Here is a 23,459-nt window from a genome sequence, read left to right on the forward strand (position 1 = left end):
GTCTCCCTCTCCCTCTCCCTCTACCCCTCCCCTGATTGTGCTCTGTCTCTCTCACTCTCAAAAATAAATAATAAAACATTTAAAATTGTTTTTTTTTGGGGGGGGAGGGGAAACTCCACATTGTAAAATTCATTACCCGCAATTATTATATCACCATAAAAAATAGGAATTTTGACAAAGTTTGACATTCAAAAAGTGAAAATAAAAAAGTACATGATTTATAAGTACATAAATATCCATGCACACTTTTAGAATGATGGCTACTGGAAGCACAAGACCTTTTAAAATTCCAATCTAGACAAGACTGTCATTCCAACTGTCTCTTTCCTACATGTTGGAAATATCAGGAATCTTAAGAGAGCTGCTGTGGTCAGTGTCACATTCATCCCAGCCTCCTTCCTAAGCCTGTTGCTGATGTTGAAAATGTGATGAATCTTTTGCCTTAGCTTTGATGCTTTTTCATTAATTCACTTCTGGTAGTAAACTGTGGCAGGTCTTCCACTTCAAATCCAGCAGCCATTTCCATCACTTTGTCTAAAAGGTCTTTGTTGTAACTGCAACCCAGGAAGAGGTAGTTGGCCTTACACCACGGAGAGGGACAGAAGCTGGGCCAAGCAGCCACCGCCATTGGGTGAGTCGCAGTAGTCAGGCAAATGGCGCGGGATGAATTCCATGTGAACCTCCAATTTCTTCTCACTCTTCGAATGGGAGCAAAACTGTTCTTAGTTGGCTGCCTGCCACACCCCCAAAACCAGCTCTTCCACCACAGCAGCCACCTCACTACCCAACATGGAGCCCTCTGCCACTGAAGCCTGTACCCCTACAGTCTTTGTTTTAAGGTCTCCTTTGTCTGATATTAGGTATTGCTACCCTGGCTTTCTTTTCACTCCTATTTGCATGATGGAGGTTTCTCCATCCCCTCACTTTCAATCTGCAGGTGTCTTCAGGTCTAAAATAAGTATCTTATAGGCAGCATATAGATGGGTCTTGTATTTTTACTCATTCTATCATCTTTTGTCTTTCGATTGGAGCGTTTAGTCCATTTACATTCAAAGTAGTTATTAATAGGTATGTATTTATTGCCATTTTGTTTTTGTTTCATGATTGTTTTTGTAGTTCTTCTCTGTTTCTTGTTCTCTTCTCTGTGGGCTTTCTTTAGTGATGTATTTGGATTCCTTTCTCTTCATTTTTTGCATATCATTGTTTTTTGATTTGTGGTTATCATTAGGCTTGTATATAACATCTGCATGTTGCAGTCTAGATTAAGTTGATGGTCGCTCAAGTTTGAACCCATTCTTCTTTCCACTCCACATTTTAGGTTTATGGTGTCATACCCTTCCATCCTTTAATTTTGTGAATCCCTTGACTGATTTTTAGAGATCTACTTATTTTTACTGCTTTTGTGCTTCCCACTTTGCTTACTTTTATTGTCTTTTCCTTTCCATTCAGAGTCTCCTTTGACATTTCAGGTAAGGTTGGTTTAGTGGTCATGAACTCTTTCAGCTTTTGTTTGAGAAACTCTTTATCTCTCCTTCTATCCTGAATGATAGCTTTACTGTATAGAATATTCTTTGCTGCACCTATTTCCTATTCAGCACTTTATATGTATCATGCCACTCCATTCTGGGTTGGAAAGTTTCTGCTGAAAAATCCCCTGATAGCCTTATGGAATTTCCCATGTACATAATTATCTTCTTTTGTCCTGCCTGCTGCTTTTAATATTTTGTCTTTATTACTATATTTTACCATTTTAATTATAATGTATCTTGGTGTGGATCTGGTTTTGTTGATTTTGTTGGGCGTTCTCTGTGTCTCCTGGATCTGGATATTTGTTTCCTTCCCTAGATTAGGAAAAGTTTTCAGCTATTATTTCTTCAAATAAATTTTTGGCCCCCTTTTCTCTCCCTTCTCCAGCTCCTATAATGCAAATGTTATTACATTAGTTGGAGTCACTGAGTTCCCTAAGTCTCTTCTTGTTTTGCCTTTTTTTTCTTCTCCTTGCTTAGCTTCATTACTCTGTCTTCTAGGTTATTAATTTGTTTCTTTGCTCCTTCCAGCCTGCTGTTCATTCCATTATGCCTGGTTCTCATTTTATAGATGGATCCCTTTATCTCTGTGTTATTCCTTATTTCTGTGTTAAGGGTCTCACTCATGTCTTCTAATCTTCTGTTAAGTCCCCTGAGTATCTTTGTGATAATTACTTTAAATTCTCTATCAAGCATGTTACATATTTCGCTTTCACTTAGGTCTCTGGCTATGGCCTTGTCCTAATCCTTCATTTGGGACAAATTTCTCTATCTTATTTTATCTGAGTGTCTGTTCCTGTGTTAGGAAAATCAGCTATGTCTCCTGGTCTTGAGGGTAATGGTCTTCTGAAGAAGAGGTTCTTTAGGACCCGCAGTGTAGTGTCCCCTGTTCCCAGGGTCTAGCATTTGAGGAGTATCTGCAATGTATGCTGTGTACACTCTGCTCTTTTGTCCTGGCCACTCTACCCTTCAGGCCAGTTGTCTGTAGCGGCTTTCCTTGTCTGTTGTGGGCAGTGTTTGGTCCCTGGCCTGAATGTGGTAAGTTTTAATGAGGTATACTCTGGTCTGCTTGTGAAATAAAGGCATACTTCCCCCTTTGGAATTAATAAGTAATCTCCTGGGCAATATTTTTTCCCAATAAACTTTCACCTAATGGTGTTAGGATGGTGATGATCCCTGCCTTAATAAAATTATTGTATTAATGAGGGCAAAATGGTTAATCTAATTATGTGGCCACAGTCATTCAAATGCAATATTGTAAGATTGTCTACAAGATAACTGGCCTGAGCTCTAAAGGATCTCAATGTCTAGAAGGACAAAGAATAATGGATGAAGTATTCCTAATTAAAAGGACCCAGGAAACAAACCAAATGCAGTGCACATTTGATTGGTTTCTGGATAGATGGGAAAAACAGGACAATTTTGGAATAGTTGAGGAAATGTGAATATTCACAGCATATTAGTAATATTTTACCGATGTTAAATTGCTGAGGTCCTGCAATGGTATTATGATTACATAAGACAATGATCTTATTCTCAGAAGGAGTATGCTAAATTTCACCTGAAGTATTGTGATGTCCTTACTTTCAAATAGTTTATCAAAATTATATGTGTGCATTTCCATGCCTTTATTTCTATTCATAGATCTATGTGTGCATAGGGATATTGATATATAACAGGGAGAGAACGGGAATGATACATTTTTTTTTAAATAATGAACCTAGTTTTGATAGGACTTATTCTTAGTGACTTAAAAATACCAGGATATGTTTATAATAATTGTTCTAAACCAAAAGTGTTTACAACTCTGATGTCCTAAAACCTCATCTAGAATTTGGAGATTTTGAGGTTCAGTTTACTGAAAATCAAACTCTCTTCTTTAAATTCTTGTTTCATTTTTTCAAAAACTAACTTCTCAAAATTAATGAATATAAACATAAAATTAATTAACATCTTCTTGCATATCTTATTTTTCAAAATTTTTTCCTAAGCCATACTTGATTTTCCTTCACTTTGAAGGTCTTTATTTTTAACAATTATAAAAAGGAAAGCAGAAAATAAAAATTTGTCTCTTTCATGTAATGTTACCCATATCTTAATAGTTGGGTTTAACTTTTCCTTTTTGTTAATTTTGCTCTAAAACAATTCATAAACCTTAAGAAACTGTAACCTCCTTCACATTTCATTTGTGATTATTTTTCTCCTGAGTATATACTGTTGTATATGTTGCTTGAAATGTTTGAATTTATTGGGGAACTTGCTATCAAACCAATTTGATTTCTGTAGAATGTCACTCATTTTTTTCCCCTTTGGGATTATACAAGTAGATTCTTATTTTTAAAATATCCTCTTAACCCCTATTCTAAAATCCAAAACTGTTTCCTTTCAAACTTAAAAAAAATACACATTCCTGAAGTCTTCAATTATATTTCTAGGGTCACAGTTTCTGTATTCTATTATAAACTCCCCAGTAACATAATAATTTCTGTGTTCTCAACACATTTTTCCTTGAATCCAAGTTAAGTACTGAGTGGCACCTTTTGTTGATTTTGCTGTTGGCTGAAAGATAAATTGTCAATAAAATAAGCCAAGATTTGTCTGATCTAAACATTTTTTTTCTTGCATTCCCCAACACTGTGCATACATCTCATACATACTGTTCTCTCTCTCTTTGGGATATCCTCCTCAAACTTCTGCTTTCTCTTTAATACCCAGCTCCTATTACCACCTATTTCTTAGCTATTCCAGGATAAATTAAATCTTCATGTTTACCCAAAACACTTGGTGGCATGCACATAAAATAAAATTTAAAAACCATGGTACCTTGTAGTGCTCTCACTGAACAAATCTAGGGTAAGTTGAGCATTAAATACAGTAACAGATGACAGTCCACTGAATAAAATCCATGGTTCCCTACTGATAAAAACAGACAAATGAGGGAGAAGGGGAAGCTCCTCCTAACAACTGAATTCTCCCTTATCGATGGAGAAGGAATGATGGAGTTAGAAAATCACCTTTGAGAACCATCAGAGTAATAGTTGATTTAGGCAAGCATAAAAAAGAATACCATAACTATTGTGCATAATTATGAGGAACAGGATATTTATACAATCTTACTGTATTTTTTCAAAAATTGCTTGTTACAGAGGTGAAAGTAATAACTTTATAGTATAGAAACCTGGAAGATAACATCTTAACTAAGCGATCAAGGTTAATATCATGAGTAATGAAACCGAATTCATTTGTTGCTCCTTGGCATGCACAAGAAAGGACACAACATCACTTCATACATTATCAAAAGAATGTGTGGCCAATCATGAGGGAGTATCAGACAAACCCAAGTAAACATTCTGTAAATAACTGACCTATTCTCTTCCAAAATGCAAGTTCATGAAAGAGGAGGTGTTCCAGATTAAGGAGACTAAAAAAGAAGACAGTCTAATGTAGTGCATAAAGTTGGATGGGATTCTAGTGTAGGAGAAAAATAGATATAAATGACGTTATTGGAATAATTGAACATGGACTGTGGATTAGAAAATAGTATTATATCAATATGGCTGATGTAAGACAATGCCCTTATTTTTGGAAATATGTAGTGAACACTGAAAAAATGTAGAGATAAAAGAGCATAATGTCTGCTACCACTACTGAAATGGTTCAGAAAAAATAGTACATGCATACGTCTGTATATAATCTGTAAATGTAGGCATGTATCCATGTCTATGGCTATCTATACATCTGTGTCTGTAAACACATACATATATAGTTTTGCCACTTTTTGAGAGTGACCAAACACTATTTATAGTTTTTCATTAATAGGCAATTTGTTTTTGTCTTCCAAGGCCTGGAGGAAATGGAGGAGAACTGTGGTCAGAAAGCAGTGGCAAATTGGTCTCCAAATCTGTTTAGAACAGAGTTTTCTTCTGCATCAGAACGTTAGTCCATATCTCCCCACTTTAGCACATCTTAAAAGTCTAGTTTTGGATCATTTGAATGGTGTCCCCAGCCTTTCTAATTACACAGGTATGCTTGCTGTGTTACTTCAAAGGCCCTTTAGCCAGGATAGCATCTGTCTTCAAAGACAGGAGAGTGGCCCATTTGCAGGAAATTGTATGGTTTGGGTAGGTTTTTTTGTTTTTTCTTTGAACTTGTTAAGTAGAGATCCCTACTGAAGAAGTGCTGGCCTTTTGCTGTATGCCCAAACAGTGAAATACTTTCCATTTATAATTCCGGAGATTCTCTTTAACCTCTGCTAGGAGAACCCTGTAACTCAGTTTCTCCCTGTTCTCCTTTCTGTTGTATTAGCAGTGTTACTCTGAAATGTTTTTGTGAATGACATCTTAATTTGGTTGGTTTGTGAGACTTAATATATTCCTACTTACGTTAGGAAAGAATTAGTATAGTGCTCTTAGTGACTAATCATCAAAAGGAATTTTGGTTATTTTGCTGCAGCTAAAAACAGAGCAAAGCGCAGGGAGCAAATTAAAAGGCACAGCCTAATTTGAAAAACTCACAGTTTTAATTATGCTAGAATGCATTTTTTCCCCTAGGTGCTATGCATATATCTCTTAATGGGGAAAGAAAAAGCATGGCTTTTGTGAGAGCTGGATTCAAATTTGTCACAAACAAACTGTATGACCTTGGAAAGGTTTCTTAAACTCTCTGATCTGTTTATTCGCTTTGATAAACAGAAATTATGAGTAATAAGCATTACTTTCAAAAAGTATGAAAGCATGTAGCCTGCAATTTGTCACGTATTAGGTTCTCCAAAGTTCGTTTTCTTCCCCCCCCCCACCCTTTTTGACTTTCCTCTTTTTCATTGCTTCTTGTTCTGAGTAGACAGAATTTTCTCAGAATAAATATGGTTAAGCAGCTAGATTTCAAACTGGGTCTGAGGTAAGGAATGCTGTGAGGCATATCGACAAAGCATTTTAAAATAAACTGTTTATAAATGTTAAATGCAGACAATCGATTTAAAAATTGAAAACTATCTTCTGTAGGTCTGGAGATTTAATAGCGAATCATTCTCACTTCTCTTCAGGTGTGTGTGTTTGTGTGTGTGTGTGTGTGTGTGTGTGTGGTTTTAACAAGAGTGACCTACATTGAATGTAATAAAGCTTTCACTTTTTTCCCTTGCTTCACAGTGTAGTCCTCAATAATTGTTGCATAATAATGTTTGTCAGCCCTAAGGGTTTGTTAGTGTGTTTTTCATTAATGCAGCTTAAAAAAATTTTATTATCTTTGAAGAAACCTTTCTCTGGGACAGCATAGCTAGCAGTGTTTATTCTCAATTTTCAGACACAGTGGTATGATCCATGGAAGTTTCCACATCTAAAACACATGGAGTCTTTAATCTGGTTAGTTATGACACAGATTCTTCTTGAGGGCTGTGTTTATGACACCAAATAAGCCATCCAGTTTGCCTTCCATTTATTGTTTTAAAATTAAAAGTGGAATAAGCAGGAGTTACCAAACTAGTTTCTATTCTAGGAAGCAGGTGTACATGTGGAATACTTGAATAGCTTGTGCATGATGGGAATATATATTGAATAGACACCATCCCTCCCATCCTCCCCTTTTAAAAACAATATAATTTGTGTGTAGTCCAAATGGGGGAGATTTTTTTTCTACAGGCAATTAGGCAGGTCAGACACTATGGCCCTTACAAAGCATGTAAAGCTATTTTGAAGAAGTGTTAGTGTAAGATGTACTTAAGCTCTTTTTGGAATAAAATTCTGGCTCTGCTTGTGAGCAATTTGTTTTTCTCTATTTAAATAATTGGATTATCTTCTTATATAAACATGGAACTGTGCGAGAGTGGTAGTTTCACAATCTTCCTAAATGTATATATTTAGATCTCATGTTGGAGTTACCATTAGCACCAGCAGTCTGTCAACATTTCCATAGGGTTGCTTAAGTATGTTGTGAAAGCCCAAGCCAACCTTGGCATGGGAAATCTGTGCTACACAGCAATTTCTAGCTATGGCTTACAGGACTGCACACATTCTAACTTTAAGCTTACTTTTAGCACTAGAACAGTTTTATAGAGTACATTTTTTTCTCTCTCACAGATTCAGGTGCGTGGTTTATTTTATATAACAGAAGATCTGATTCTTTTGTCTCAAAAACATCATGTATCTTTGAAAAAAAAGGAGCAGTCTCAAGCCATCTTATATTTTTCTCGGATTTCATCAACTAATTAATGTTATTAGTGTTAGTAGTTGTTGAAGCTGAAGAGCATATGATTCTGGTGGTGGTATTTGCCCTCTTGAGTAGCTTAGTTTTGTGATGAGTATATTTTGATCCTTAATTATACACTTTCTCCCCTATTATCTGTCAGAATTAATGTCTGGTATAGGGATATGCATTAATATTTTTGTGTCAAAGAGTTTTAGGGGAGGAAAAGGAATAATTCTTATAGGGCTTGGCTTTCAAAATGAATGTTAATTATGGGAAATACTTCATCATTTGGGGAATTGTATATGCTAAATTGAGGGTTTAGGATTTTATTTTTTATAAGAGGCTATATATACATAACTACTTTTTTCCATTTATGTGACTTGTCATTTTACTTAGGGTATTAACGACCATTTTGAAAACATGTTTTTGGAGAATTTTGAAATCCCATTTAATTCTTTTGAATTTTTATGTTCAACCTGAGCTGCTTGCTCCTCAAGTTTGGGCAGACTGTCTTGATTGTTAATGATGTCTGACTTGTTAAGTTAGAAGGAGAATGTATTTCTCATGTTATGGATATGTTTGTTGCGCCCTCAAACAGACCCATGTAAGACTTCATGTTTATTTTGCAACTTTGTCTTGGTTCATTATCTTTCCTTGGTCTGCAGTTATTGATTATTCTGGGCTTCTGTATGACATCTTAGCTGTCCCACTTGAAGCATGCATGAGTCACGCCTCATAGAGGCTTTCTGCTTCCCTGTTCCATGTAAAAAAAAAAAAAAAAAAAAAAACCTGCCCAGTGAATCACACTATGGCTACAGTTAACTGTGGTGGTAAATGTACTTCTCAGGTGCCCAACTATGGGGATTATGGCTCAAATGGCACTGGCATGGGCAAATAATGAGCATATAACTGTGCTCATTTTTTTCCTTTTTTGTTTTTCAAGTTATTAGCACTTCACATGTTACAATAAATCCATAACTCCATTTAGCTCTCTCCCCCCATATTTTAAAATCTCTTGGTAGCCTTGAGTTTTTGTACAGTGAGATACATATTTTTGTAAGTGAAGCAAGAGCATCTAATTAAAGACCTTTAATCCTGATGTCATTAAGAATATTCATCTCTAAAGATGATTTCCATGTTGGGGGGTGCTTATAAATTTTTAGAAATAATATTTTCCCAAGGATTACTTCTAGAGATAAAGACCTATTAAGTCATTCATTCATTGTAGGTGAATAAAATGGAATTATAAATTATTAAATAATTATCAAATTTTCAGGTAGCCAATTAATATGGATTTCTCAAAGCTAGTACTTAGAGAAGTTAAATTTTTATAAGCCTTTTACTTAACAATATTGTTACCTGTTACCTCATGATAGAAGCTGAGAAGAGATAATGAGAAATATGGTTTAATTCTAGAGATTGTAAAATTTTGGAATTCTTGGTGCAAGTTTGTCTTTTATTCTCAATTTTTTTCTAGAATAAATTCATGCTAATCTAGCTCCTCTAAAACGTTAATGGAAATTTGAGAAATTTTTCTCTAAGCTTTGTTAACATTGTTAGTTTTAACGTCTATTTTCTTTCTGGGGCATGATGAGTATAATAATCTAGAGCATTAACATTCGTTGTCTTTATATCAAAGATCAAATTGCATGTTCCATGATGCTATTTCCTATAAATATTTACAACTTAGTGTAAAACTTAGTAAAGTATCCTAAGATAGCAATTTTTCATTTTGCTCAAATCTTTCGTAGCTCCTTAACTCATGACCTTGATTACTTAGTTGAGTTTGAGCTTGGGTAGTTCACATGATTAAAGGATTTTTATCCTAATGTTGCCAAGTTCTAGTGGGAGGATCTGTTCCCAACTCAATTTGTATAGGATCCAATAGGCAGGTTTCTTGTTATTGGTGCCAGAGATAGGGTTTTTAATTTTAAACCTATATCTTGAATTTGGGATTGGGCAGACACAAATATTAGCGATTTCATAAATTTGAATGATGAAGTTAACTGTTTACTTTTAAAAATTTGTTGAAATTGTAATGTTGTACTAGCAAAGATGGAGCAAAGCTAAGAGGCCAACAGCCCATTGTTAAGTCACATTATTTTAGAGTTAGAAATTTGTACCTTTTGTCAGGAATGGATTCCTTCACCAGGAAGGAATTTAGATTTCTTTTTGCTTGGCAAGGGCTAAATTCTGAAACAGGGGAACACTTTTAAAAAGTGTTAGGAGTATATTAGAAACAGATGGGCATTCAACACCTACATAAAATGCTCAATGGGATAAAATGTGAATAACTGGATTTAATTTAACAAAGGATCAACCTTAAAATACCAGCATTCATAAAAGACCAAACTTACTTTTCAATTTAAGAGGGACACAAATCAAATAACTAGAATTAAGAAAAAGAGGTTATATTTATGCTGTTTTTCTCTCTTTATATACTTGTTAGTAATATAGGTATTTTGACCTGGGTTCTGCCTGATAATTTTTCTTGTTTTATGTATACCCACATATTCCTTTCCCTGTCAGGGAGATATGTGTAGACTTGTGTTAATAGTACTGCCTAACACCTCTCTGAAATTTGTTAATGTTTTATGTGATATATTTCATCTTTAGAATTTTGGGTGGGTCTAGACTTAGAAAAAAGTGTTTTGGTTGGAATGATGAAGCTCTGGATCTCAGCAGGCTTTAGTGTTGGAAAAGTTGAAGCTTACAGAGAGAGCAAATAAACATGGTCATCAAAGCTGGGAATTAAGATCTGTTTATTCACCTGCACAGTTGAATTAAACCTCCTAGCAATAGGCAGAGCCATTTAACTTATTAAGATCCTGACCAAATAAATTAATCCTGTTTAAAAGGCTGTTTTTGCCTGGCTTTAGATACGGAGATTGCTGTAGTCACCATATAATGGACGAAGAAATTCTTGTTGAATTAAGTTACTAATTTACAAGATAGAGACCACTAGGATAGTTGACATTGGACAATGGTTCATTCAACTGAAAAGTCTATTTGACGTTTGGGGCATGAAGCTTCAAATTGCAAAAAAAAAAAAAAAAGTGCTCTTATCCTTCAGTGTTGAGGAGCACTATTAATGGCTAGAGAAAATGGGTGATTGGGAAGAGCACTTATGTTGGATATGGCTTACATCACTTTTGCTTTAAGAGAATTCCTCATTTGTGGGGTTATAAAGATAGCAGATATGGATTGAGATAAGTATTCCCTGATTCATTTTCATTAAGCCAGTCAAGGTTCAAGTAAATAAAGCCTTGCTTTTAATGATTTTAAGGATACCTTTAAAAAATGTGGAGCACAATTTGTTGACTCTGAAATCTTCGTGATCCAGATGAAAGTTGGCTTCAGATACATAAAGACAAAAAGCCTTTAATTTATGTTGGTTCTCTCAGTTCTGTAATTCTCTTTTCTCTATATTTGTTAGTATAGAATGTGATTTATGGTGATAAAGAGCTCTTGGTTTAGCTTTTGAACTAAAAGTATAGTTTCAGCACTTGTTTGCGATGATAGTCTTTTTAAACCATTCTATGTATGTAAATCTTCCAAATTTTGTCTTAATAATCTAATTGGGAATTTGGACAACCTTGATAGAGTTCTTTTCTAAATCTATAGTTAAATTGAAGAGCAGAATGCAGCCAGCAAACTAACCACAGACATTACAGGGGGTTCTGAACACAGACATGTTACAGGGGGTTCCGAAATGTGGGGCTCCCTTTGATGCATCTCCAGCTAGCAACCTCTGCCCTTGCCTTAGTCTCCTGGTTACTCCTGTTTAAGGGTTTCCCTCTCACAAGAGTCATCAATTGCTTCCCCAAATATCATGCCATAGGGTCTTTGTGCTTAAGGTGGGTTATGTTCTTAGATAGCCCTGAAAATAAAAAAGAGTTGGGTTCTCCTAGTCACTTCCCCTGTCAAAGCCATTTTGTCCATCATGTAGCTGATGAGTACTCCAGTTCTGTTCCTCTCACCCAGATTTCTGCACCATATCCACCCTCTAATTTTTACCCCTTTCTTACACAGAGAGGGTGAGCCAAATCTCAGTTTTTGAAACTTACCTACTCTTTACACCCTGCTCAGGATGCTAATAACCATATCGGATTAGAATCTGTTCAGAAGACAGCTGGGGAAATTGTAAATAGTATAGGCTTATTTTCATTCAGCTGTATGAAAATGCTTTATAAATCAATATTATCTTGTCAAAGTCTAACTGAAATCCTACAATGAGCATAAAAGCAGGAGAATCAACCCAAAAACAGACTTTACGGTAAAATAAAGGTGGATATAGGGTTGGGGCACCATAAATGTCTTAGAAATAATAAGAGCCTGAATTATGAGAGAATTAGTGGAAATAAGGATAGTGAGTTGGAATTAAGTGTATAGGAGGAGACATTATCATAGAAGCCACAGGAGGAATAAAACTTTCTGAAGTGACCCAGGCTACAGGAGTTGTGAGGACCAGAAACTGAGAATGAGGTCTTGCATTAAAGTTTAGAAAACTGGTCGTGGTCTTCAGAAAAGTAGTGTTGGGGATAACTGAATGGGTGGTTGTGGTAAACAGAGGAAGCAGATAGAACTGATGCTTCCAGAAAAATAAGAGAGTGATACTGGTTTTGTTCCTTGCTAGGAAAAGATGCTCACAACTTAACTGAAATTGAACAAGTTAGCATACATGTAAAGTATGGTCAGTTATGAAAAATAAAGTTATGTTACACATACAAAAATGTATATATGTCTAGAAAGTAGACTTCTAAAATATAATGAAGAATTGTATCTGAGGAAGTAACTTTTTGTCTGTGTCGATTCTTTTTTTTCCAACACAGTTGCAGATTTTGGAAAATATGGTAGTAAATAAGAAACAATTTGGAAAGCATCAATAGGTTTGTAAATAAGAGAAGGTCCATGAAATAGACTCCATATGCAGATAAAGCAGTTGAACAGTTTATAGAAAAAAAAATCCTGGGATAGGTGGGAAGAATCAGATATTAACGGTCAATTCAAAGAGCAACCTTGGCCCTAATTCCTGGTTTCTGAGTTCCTTTCAGAAGAAGAACAAAACTCCTGTTTCAATATCTTCCTAGAAGAGAAGCTATAAAAATCAAATCAGGGCTGTTGGGAGCCCAGGAGAAGCAGGGAGAGCTTCTTGTGGAACTAAAACCTATATAGATCTGCTACAACTAGCTGTAAATATATCAGATGTTGAATCATGATAACTACAGGAAAGGTGTGGTATACAGCTCACTTTGTTGTATAGCTGCTAGTTTGAATACTTAGGGCTTCATATTCTTTTATATGCAATAAAAATTGTATGTAGGGCAAAGAGGATGTGCCCCCAAAGCTAAAGTCTCAATAGTTGCTGAGTTTTCTCGTCCTTCTCTTACTTCTTTCTTCTGTGGGTTAACCTGATAAAATGAAGTCAGTGTGACCTCCTATATCTTGTTATGCTTATGACTTTGCTTGGTATAGTGATAACTAAAAGTTATATGAGTTTTTCATATTTTAGAAATTATATTAGGATATAGATTTTATATCTGAATTTTATACTAGGGCTAGAAACAGTATTTTGTTTCTTTAAAATTACTCTTTTTATCATTAGATATAGTAAAGATTATAAGGTTCATACATCAATTTTCCAGATGCTATTTCAACATTTACTTAGTATCGTCCCACCTTGTCCATCCAATAGGATATTTCTGTTTAAAAATAACCATAAATGTAAGTAATATTACATAGGTGAGCATCCAATATAATTTATAGAATCTTCAAAAGAGATGTAATTATAAGTAACTTATCCTGAAGTTAGTGTATGGCCTTTGTACCCATTTTTTTCTTGTTTAAAACCTTCAGATACAATTTACTTATAAATTATGCACATTACTTGTAAAAATGCACAGCTGGATAGGTTTTACGACTATATACATTGCCCATCACCTCCTGTAGTGGGTTAAATAGGGTCCACACCCCCAACCCCTGCCCTCATTCATGTCCACCTGGAGACTCAGAATATGATCTTATTTGAAAATAGGGGCTTTGCAAATACATCTAAGTATGGAGATCATACTAGATTAAGGTGGTCCCTAAATCCAATGACAGGGTCTCTGTTAGCAACAGGACACACAGAGGTACATAGAGAAGAAGACTATGTGCCAATGGAGTCAGATTGGAGATCTGCCACCAGCCACAGAAAATCTGGGGTCACCAGAAGAAGAGAGAAGGATTCTTCCCTAGGGTCTTCAGAGGAAGCATGGCTCTATGGACACCTTGATTTCAGACTTCTAGCTTACAGAACTGAGAGAATGAATTCCTGGGGTTGAAGTCACTACATTGTGGAATTTGTTAAGGCAGGCTTAGGAAACAAACATACCTGCCAAAAATTCCAGTATACCCCTTTCCAGTCAGTCTTAAACCCTCAAAGGCATTTAATGTTCTAATTTGTGTCCCCATAGATTAGTTTCACGTGTCCTTGACATCAATATAAATAGTTATATGGAGTATACCTTTTTCTTTTTTTAATCTGACTTTCTTTGTTCAACATAATATATAGAAGTTTCATTCCTGTTCATGTGTCAGTTTTTTTCATCATTAAAATACACTACAATTTATCCATTATTTTGGTTACAGACATGTGGATTGTTACCTCCTACTTAGATTTTATACATTTAGGACATCTGTAGTTGTCACTGGTTTAGAAGTTCTACATTACTGTTTTTGAGGTTGCTACCTGGAGTTTTAGCAAATACATTTAACTTGACAAAGTTTAATTCGTGTTGGTCTCCCTCACTCAAAATATAGAAACTTGAAATGCTTTTTGTTTTCCCTCCTCAACTCTTCCGCATTATTGCTGTTAAATATAAAATATGTATTATTTTTAAACCTTGGAAATTATTACTTTTTAAAAACTGGAATTTTTAATAGACACACCAACATTTCTCAATTGATTTGATCACTATTGCTTATTACATTCTACTTCCTTCTGGGTTCCATTTCATTTTTCCAATACATACAGTTTATTCTTTTGGTGAGTGGTTAATAAGTTTCTTGCCTTTAATTTGGCTGAATGGATCTTTATTTTGGCCTCATTCTTAAACTATCATTTAATTGCTTGTAGAATTATAGTTTGATAATTTTCTCTTAGCATGCTGAAGAAAATATTTCACTATCTAACACTTATTATTTCTGATGAGATTTCTGCTAGAGGCCAAAATTGTATTCCTTTGTATGTACAATAAAACCTTGGATTGCAAATAACTTACTCTGCAAGTGTTCAGCAAGACAAGCAAACATTTCTAACAAATTTTAACTTGATAAATAAATGAGCGATGTCTTGCAATACAAGTAGTATATGATGCCGAACGTCACACGAGCACAACTGAGCCAATGGTTCTTGCAATTTGCTTTGATATACAAGTGCTTTGGATTACAAGCATGTTCCAGAATGAGTTATGCTCGCAAACCAAGGTTTTACTGATTCTCTCTGGTTTGACTTCATTCTTTAGTATAAAAATGCTGTGTTCAGATGCAGACTTATTTTTACTGATCTCCTCAGTTCTACGAAGCTTTCATCTAAGAATCCATCTCTTTCTTTAAATCTGGAAACTGATCAGCCATGATCTCTGGATATTACGTCTTACTCATATTCTCTATTTTTTGATACTACAACACCTAATAATCATGTATTAAAACTTTTTCTTTTTACATGCTTCTTACCTTTTTCACATTTTTATCTTTTTTGGTGCTACAGTTATTTAAACATGTTTTCTAGTTAAATACCTTTTTTTTTCTAATGTACCATTCAAGTTGTCTATAGAACTTATTTTCAGTTTTAAAATTTTCATTTCTTTCTAACTTGCACAGTCACTATATGATATTGTTTCTTCCCATGTGATTTCTAGTTCTTGTTTTATCTCTTCAAATATTCTGAAGATAATCATTTTAGACTTTCAGATGGTTCTATTATATATGACTGGTTAGGTGTGAAGTCTGTCTTTCTGAGATTGATGACTCTTCCCCATGGAGGTTTGCTTGTACGTGTGATTGGTTCATTTTGTTTGTTTGTTTGTTTAACATTTATTCATTTTTGAAAGGCAGAGACAGAGTGCAAATGGGGGAAGGGCAGAGGGGGAGGGAGACACAGAAACAGAAGCAGGCTCCAGGCTCTGAGCTATCAGCACAGAGCCCGATGAGGGGCTGGAACTCACGGACCACAAAATCATGACCTGAGGTGAAGTCGGCCACTTAACCAACTGAGCCACCCAGGCGCCCAGTGATTGGTTCATTTTGATGTGAAGTTTGTTTTCCATGCAAGTTCCAGGCCTCAGGATTGTAGAAAACTTTATAAGGTAGTTTGATATTTGTTACTTTGTGGGTTTTCCTGGATTGATGTTTTTATGTTAGCCTCTTGATTTAGTTATTTGACACCAGATTGATAGTTTGAACTTGTATCCCATACTTGGATATATTGTGGATTTGGGGGTTCTTGTGCCTCATGGGCTATGTTTTCTCTCTACTGTGCTCACCCACTCTATCCCCCTAATCTGGGGTTGAAATCTTCTCTGGAAAATTAGGGCAGGGGCTTCTAGTACTGGTTTCATGTGCAAACAGCCCTCACAACTCCAGTCTACATAAGGAGACCCAAGTGTCTGGTCTTCATGTGCATATTTCTTGGCCTTGATTCAAGACCCTGACATAAGGTCTGCTTCTGTCTGGTCTAATATCTCCACAGGCCATGGTAGACCTTCAGCCCTACCTCTTTGTTTCTAAGTTTGGTTGTGTATTAACCTTTTTTTTTTTTTCAGGTTGGGAGTGGATATTTTGTTCCACATTTCTATGTGATTAGAGTAGGACCAGAGACCCTTGTCTCTTCAGCATGTTGTATTGACCGGAGGTCTGATCATACTTATATTTGAATGTGTGTTTTGTGTTTTCTCTTACAGCTAGTTATGTATCAAATCCCATTTGCAAGGGTTGTTTGTCTTGTTCAAAGGACAACGGGTGCAGCCGATGTCAACAGAAGTTGTTCTTCTTTCTTCGAAGAGAAGGCATGCGCCAGTATGGAGAATGCCTGCATTCCTGTCCATCTGGCTACTATGGACACCGAGCCCCAGATATGAACAGATGTGCAAGTGAGCAGTTGACTTTTGTCTACTATTTACTGTTTATGAAACTTGGGGGGGAGCTAAATTGAAAATTTTGGCTAAAAAAAATGTAATTTTAATACGCTACAGAAATAGTGCAATCTTAAACTTAAAATTCAGTGGGGGTAGGATAAGAATATTTTTATCTTTTGTCTAGAAGTACATTGCATACACACTTTTTATTTTTAGGTTATTTAAGTATTTTTTGTATAACAAGCATCTCCAACACAAGCTTGTTAAGAAGATCTGTATAAGGCATGCTTAGCGCAACAACAACAAAATCCCCAAGGAATTTAAATGTCTTTATACTGGGAACATTGTCTCCACTTTACTACAGTGTCTATGGCTTCTTTTGCCTCTTTTTTTTTTATCTGAGTTTGTAATCCATAGTTTAGTCTAATCTATAATACATTATATTAAATAGTTCTGTAAAGCACCATTACTAATAAAAGATTTAACTAAAATATTTAATTCATTTTAGAATATTTTGAGTTCTAAGTTTAACAATTAGAAAAAGTATTAAGGAATGGCATTCTATACATAGTTATACAGGAATGATTTTTATCTTTTAATCCAAAAATCACTTATAAAATGATTCTCAACTTCTAAGTGAATAGTAGTAATTGGAATTAAAAAAAAAATGAATGACATACCAAAAGAACATCCCTTTCTTTAAGGAGCTTAAATGTTAGGGCATAGAGAGGATAAGGAAAAAAAACAAAACAAAACATGGAGCGAAATGACAAAATGACAAAAGGGTAAAAGTTTAATTTTAATTCAGTACACTAAGCTATATCAGGCAAGCAGTATGTTAGGGGAGTAATTTAATTACCTCCCATTAATACTGTATACATGGCTATTAAATCAGCCAAGGCCTTTAGATTAGAGGAGAGTTTGAATTGAATCATCCAAGGACAATATTATTTTGGAAGAAGGCAGAACTAATGGTGGGAGGCTAAATAGATTTTAGAAAGAAGGAGACACACATGTGTAAAAATAATGTGCTTGGAGAACAATAAGTCCCATCTGGGATGTGGTTGGTATTTTGGCAAGGCCATTTAATCTACATTGCTGAACATTCAGTATCCTCAGTCCCTGCCCATGAAATGTTCTTTGTGCCCTCAAGTCACTGTGACAAGTAAAAATGTACCCAGACATTTTTGAACACCTCCTAGATGATTAGTCCAATCTATAATACATTATCTCTGGATAAGAACCATTGAGTCGGATGGGCTTAGTAGAAGGTGTGGTTGGAACTGAGAATGGAAAGGGACAGAGGTTGGAGTGCAAGGATAAAGGACTTGAACGCTGTGCCAAGGAGTCTGGATATTACCTACAGGTTTCAAGCAGGAGAGGACTGAAGAGGTTGCTTTGTTCAGGATAGTTTTAGCGGCAGTGCGGGCAATGAATTGGAGAAGGACAGAAAGTAGAGGAAGGCTACTGTAACAGTTACAGATGAGAAATCACATTCTGATGAAAGGTCTGTGGGTAATGAATTCCAGAGATTTTAAAAAATAGAATCAAGGAGACATAGAAACTAATTTCAGAGAGTGAAAAGAGAATCAAATTTGGTCCTAAGTTTTCTAGGTGAATAATTTTCCATTAGCAGAGATAGAAATACATAGGCTCAGTGAAAATTCGTATCTGCTTCTATTTCATGGAATTGTTTGGATTAACAATTACAGAGACAGAACTCCCAACCTCTGACAACAGACTGTCTAATTTTTCAAGTATGTACCTTGTACTTAATTTTTTGATTTGTGGGCTATCTAGTAATTTGTCTGCCATAGTTTTTTTTTTTAACTTCCATGGAATGATAGGTTTACCTTAAAAGGGAGTCCTAGTCAGCTTGCGTTAGACCACCTGGTGGGAGGGGGCAGGATTTGCGTTCCTGAATATTTGGTGCATTTTTCATTCCATACCATCAGTGCACAAGGAAGATGAGGTAAGAGTGTAGATGGCTCCAGGCAGTTATTCCAAGTTCTAGGCCTAGCACTTAGGCAGTCTGTGTATGGACAGTACCCTGACAATGTAATGTGTTACTCAACCCTAGGACATTGGCGAGTCCAAGGGGCTGCTGATAATAACTATGCAGGGACACAGTTGTAAACCAGGACTGTCCCAGGCAAACCTGTATGGATAGCCACCTCAGCAATACTTTATAGTGTATCAACAGATATATCTTCAAACACATTTTGGCTAAGTTTATCCCTTTTCTCAGAAAGGAGAGCAGTGACTGTAAATCAGCCTTGGAAAGAGAATTTCCATGTGAGAATGGGTTTGCTGTGGTTATACTTATTGTAACTGAATGTAATCGATGTTGCAGTTTACTGACTTAGAGGAAATCATTACTTATCTGGTACAAGCTGTAAGGGCTTATGAGTAAGATTCCTGTGAATCAAAGTGAAAGTGGAAAATTATTTCTTAATTCTCACTATGTGACTTTGGATGGCCATGATTCTTTCATACCAATTATTTGATTTTTCCCCCATACTTTGCATATATTCCATTGTTGTTTGTATTGTATTCAGAGGATGAGACAGAGTTAAATTGGAAAAGCTGTTACAGACTTAGAATTTGAAATCATACCCACTTTTTATTAAGCAATTATTGCTCTACAGTAGAGAAGAAAATTATACTTCAAGCAACAGTAGCTTTAAATTTTTTTTAATGTTTATTTATTTTTGAGAAAGAGTGAGAGAGCAAGAATGCATGCATGAGTGAGCAGGGGAGGGGCAGAGAGAGAGGAAGACACAGGATCTCAAGCAGGCTCCAGGCTCTGAGCTGTCAGCACAGAGCCCGACGAGGGGCTCGAACCCACAAACCACAAGATCATGACCTGAGCTAAAGTCAGACACTTAACAGAATGAGCCTCCCAGGCACCCCAACAGTAGCTTTTTAAAAACATCCTTTTTCAGAGAGTGAGAGAACAAGCAAGGGAGAGGGGCAGAGGGGAAGAGAGAGGGGAGAATCCCAAGCAGGCTCCATGCTTAGTATGCAGCTGGATGTTGGGCTCAGTTTCATGACCCTGCCAGGATAATGACCTGAGCCAAAATCAAGAGTTGGACACTCAACTGAGTGAGCCACCCAGGTGCCCCAAGCACAGTAGCTTTATAAAACTTCCTAGCACATCTGTTTTAAGATTTTAATTGCAAAGCAGTATCTTCAGAAAGAAGACTTGCTTTATGAAATGTTGGCTAGGTTTGGCCTCTTGGTACATACAGTATGGAGCTTATAAAGCCAGACATGCTTTTAAAAACCCATTCAGTATCCATTTGAAGCATATTATGAAAAATATATACACTCAAGGACACTAAGAGCTGCCATTGTCTCTGATGGTGTTAGGTGATATTTCTCTCGTTACTTTTTTCTCATTTATTGAAAAACTCATTTACATGAAAAAACTTTATTCCTTAGATAGTTACAAATTTTCTTTGTAGAAAGCTTAGACAGCACATAGGCCTTAAAAAAACATCTAAAGCAAAAATAAAAAAAAAAACACTCAAAGATAACAAAAGTTAACATTTGGCTTCTACCCTCAACTTTCGTTTCTATGTATATTTATGTCTTTCTCCCTTTACAAGTGTACCCCTGTTCTATTTTGTAACTTGTTTCAACTTAATGGATTTTGAACATTATGTTAATGTCATTAAATATGGCTGCATATATCCTACTAAGTGGATATATCCTAATATATTTAATCACCTATTAAGAATTTGATTTTAGTTTTTCAAAAATATGAAGAATATTCTTATATAGTCTCATATACACACCTTAGTTTTATACATTTATCTGATTTGCATAAGATAAACTTTTAAACATAAAAACATGTTTTCAGCTTTATTAAGATTAACATGTAACAATATCACATATTTAAAGACTTTTGATATATATTGCCAAATGGCCTTCTAGAAAAGTTGCACCAGTCCACATCTTAACTAATAGCAGACATTTGCCCTTGCGTCTAACAATAAGTGCTATTTACAAAAAGTACAAAAAAATGCATTTTTTGGTTTAATATTTTCTTTGGTAAGGTGAAGTTCACTTGTTTTTTACCTGAATATTGGCATTATGACATTTACCAGAATCTCTGGCTTTTTTTCTTCTGTTTGCAAAACTGTCTTGTTCTTAGTGATTAAAAAACTTTAAATGAAATATCACAAGAAATTTATGTTCAAGATTATGAATGGAGAGTTCAACGGATTATCACAAAAAGGGCAACTTGTGCAACTGCAATACAGGTCAAGAGGAATGTTAGCGCCCCAAGAATGCTTATGAGGTCTTTTAACAATCACTCCTATCTCTTCTGCCTCCACAAAACTACCATCCTGACTTGTAACCAAAACACATATAAAAGATTACTCATGATCCTTTATAAAGATCTATAAATTGGAAACAACCCAAATGTCCAAGCAACACAACATTGAAAAAATGCATAACATATTAAAAAAGAAAATATATAAAAGTAGAAATGAGAATTATCCTGGACCAAGGAAGATGGCGGCGTAGGAGGACGCTGGGCTCACCGCGCGTCCTGCTGATCACTTAGATTCCACCTACACCTGCCTAAATAACCCAGAAAACCGCCAGAGGATGAGCAGAACAGAGTCACCGGACCCAAGTGCAGACGAGAGGCCCACGGAAGAGGGTAGGAAGGGCGGCGAGGCGGTGCGCGCTCCACGGACTGGCGGGAGGGAGCCGGGGCGGAGGGGCGGCTCGCCGGCCAAGCAGAGCCCCCGAGTCCGGCTTGCAAAAGCGGAGGGGCCTGACGGACTGTGTTCCGACAGCAAGCGCGACTTAGCGTCTGGGAGGTCATAAGTTAACAGCTCTGCTCAGAAAGCGGGAAGGCTGGAGGACAAAGGGAGGGGGAGCTGCGGAGCCCCCGGACGACAGAGCTCAGTTTGGCGGGGAACAAAGGCGCTCTCCAGCGCCATCTCCCCCGCCCATCCCCCAGCCAAAATCCCAAAGGGAACCGGCTCCGGCCAGGGAAATTGCTCGCTCCGCGCGAACACCCAACTCTGTGCTTCTGCGGAGCCAAACCTCCGGCAGCGATCTGACTCCCTCCGGCTGCACAGGGCCCCTCCTGAAGTGGATCACCTAAGGAGAAGCGAGCTAAGCCTGCCCCCCCTGCCGCCGTGCACCTTGCCTTCCCACCCCAGCTAATACGCCAGATCCCCAGCATCACAAGCCTGGCAGTGTGCAAGTAGCCCAGACGGGCCACGCCACCCCACAGTGAATCCCGCCCCTAGGAGAGGGGAAGAGAAGGCACACACCAGTCTGACTGTGGCCCCAGCGGTGGGCTGGGGGCAGACATCAGGTCGGACTGCGGCCCCGCCCACCAACTCCAGTTATACACCACAGCACAGGGGAAGTGCCCTGCAGGCCCTCACCACACCAGGGACTATCCAAAATGACCAAGCGGAAGAATTCCCCCCAGAAGAATCTCCAGGAAATAACAACAGCTAATGAGCTGATCAAAAAGGATTTAAATAATATAACAGAAAGTGAATTTAGAATAATAGTCATAAAATTAATCGCTGGGCTGGAAAACAGTATACAGGACAGCAGAGAATCTCTTGCTACAGACATCAGGGGACTAATGAACAGTCACGAGGAGCTGAAAAACGCTTTAAAGGAAATGGAAAACAAAATGCAAACCGCCACAGCTCGGATGGAAGAGGCAGAGGAGAGAATAGGTGAACTAGAAGATAAAGTTATGGAAAAAGAGGAAGCTGAGAAAAAGAGAGATAAAAAAATCCAGGAGTATGAGGGGAAAATTAGAGAACTAAGTGATACACTAAAAAGAAATAATTTACGCATAATTGGTATCCCAGAGGAGGAAGAGAGAGGGAAAGGTGCTGAAGGGGTACTTGAAGAAATCATAGCTGAGAACTTCCCTGAACTGGGGAAGGAAAAAGGCATTGAAATCCAAGAGGCACAGAGAACTCCCTTCAGACGTAACTTGAATCGATCTTCTGCACGACATATCATAGTGAAACTGGCAAAATACAAGGATAAAGAGAAAATTCTGAAAGCAGCAAGGGGTAAACGTGCCCTCACATATAAAGGGAGACCTATAAGACTCGTGACTGATCTCTCTTTTGAAACTTGGCAGGCCAGAAAGAATTGGCACGAGATTTTCAGGGTGCTAGACAGCAAAAATATGCAGCCAAGAATCCTTTATCCAGCAAGTCTGTCATTTAGAATAGAAGGAGAGATAAAGGTCTTCCCAAACAAACAAAAACTGAAGGAATTTGTCACCACTAAACCAGCCCTACAAGAGATCCTAAGGGGGACCCTGTGAGACAAAGTACCAGAGACATCACTACAAGCATAAAACATACAGACATCACAATGACTCTAAACCCGTATCTTTCTATAATAACACTGAATGTAAATGGATTAAATGCGCCAACCAAAAGACATAGGGTATCAGAATGGATAAAAAAACAAGACCCATCTATTTGCTGTCTACAAGAGACTCATTTTAGACCTGAGGACACCTTTAGATTGAGAGTGAGGGGATGGAGAACTATTTATCATGCTACTGGAAGCCAGAAGAAAGCTGGAGTAGCCATACTTATATCAGACAAACTAGACTTTAAATTAA

General features: G+C 36.8%; 1 protein-coding gene and 1 pseudogene across 1 annotated transcript in view; one reads left to right on the forward strand and one right to left on the reverse strand.

The window, feature by feature from the left end:
* Positions 1–442: 442 nt before the first annotated feature.
* LOC124518980 (CDKN2AIP N-terminal-like protein) lies at positions 443–791 on the reverse strand (annotated as a pseudogene).
* A 15,949-nt stretch (positions 792–16,740) lies between these two features.
* RSPO2 (R-spondin 2) overlaps positions 16,741–23,459 on the forward strand; it is an 89,601-nt gene continuing 82,882 nt past the window's right edge. The window contains exon 1 of the mRNA XM_047089003.1: positions 16,741–16,837. Within this exon, the coding sequence (XP_046944959.1) occupies positions 16,756–16,837 (82 nt within the window). The 5' untranslated portion in view covers positions 16,741–16,755. The remainder of the gene's footprint in view (positions 16,838–23,459) is intronic.

The sequence above is a fragment of the Lynx rufus genome, unplaced genomic scaffold (assembly GCF_022079265.1).
Source record: "Lynx rufus isolate CCGP_SWC_20201006 ecotype Redwood Valley unplaced genomic scaffold, mLynRuf1.p SCAF_26, whole genome shotgun sequence".
Taxonomy (NCBI): domain Eukaryota; kingdom Metazoa; phylum Chordata; class Mammalia; order Carnivora; family Felidae; genus Lynx; species Lynx rufus.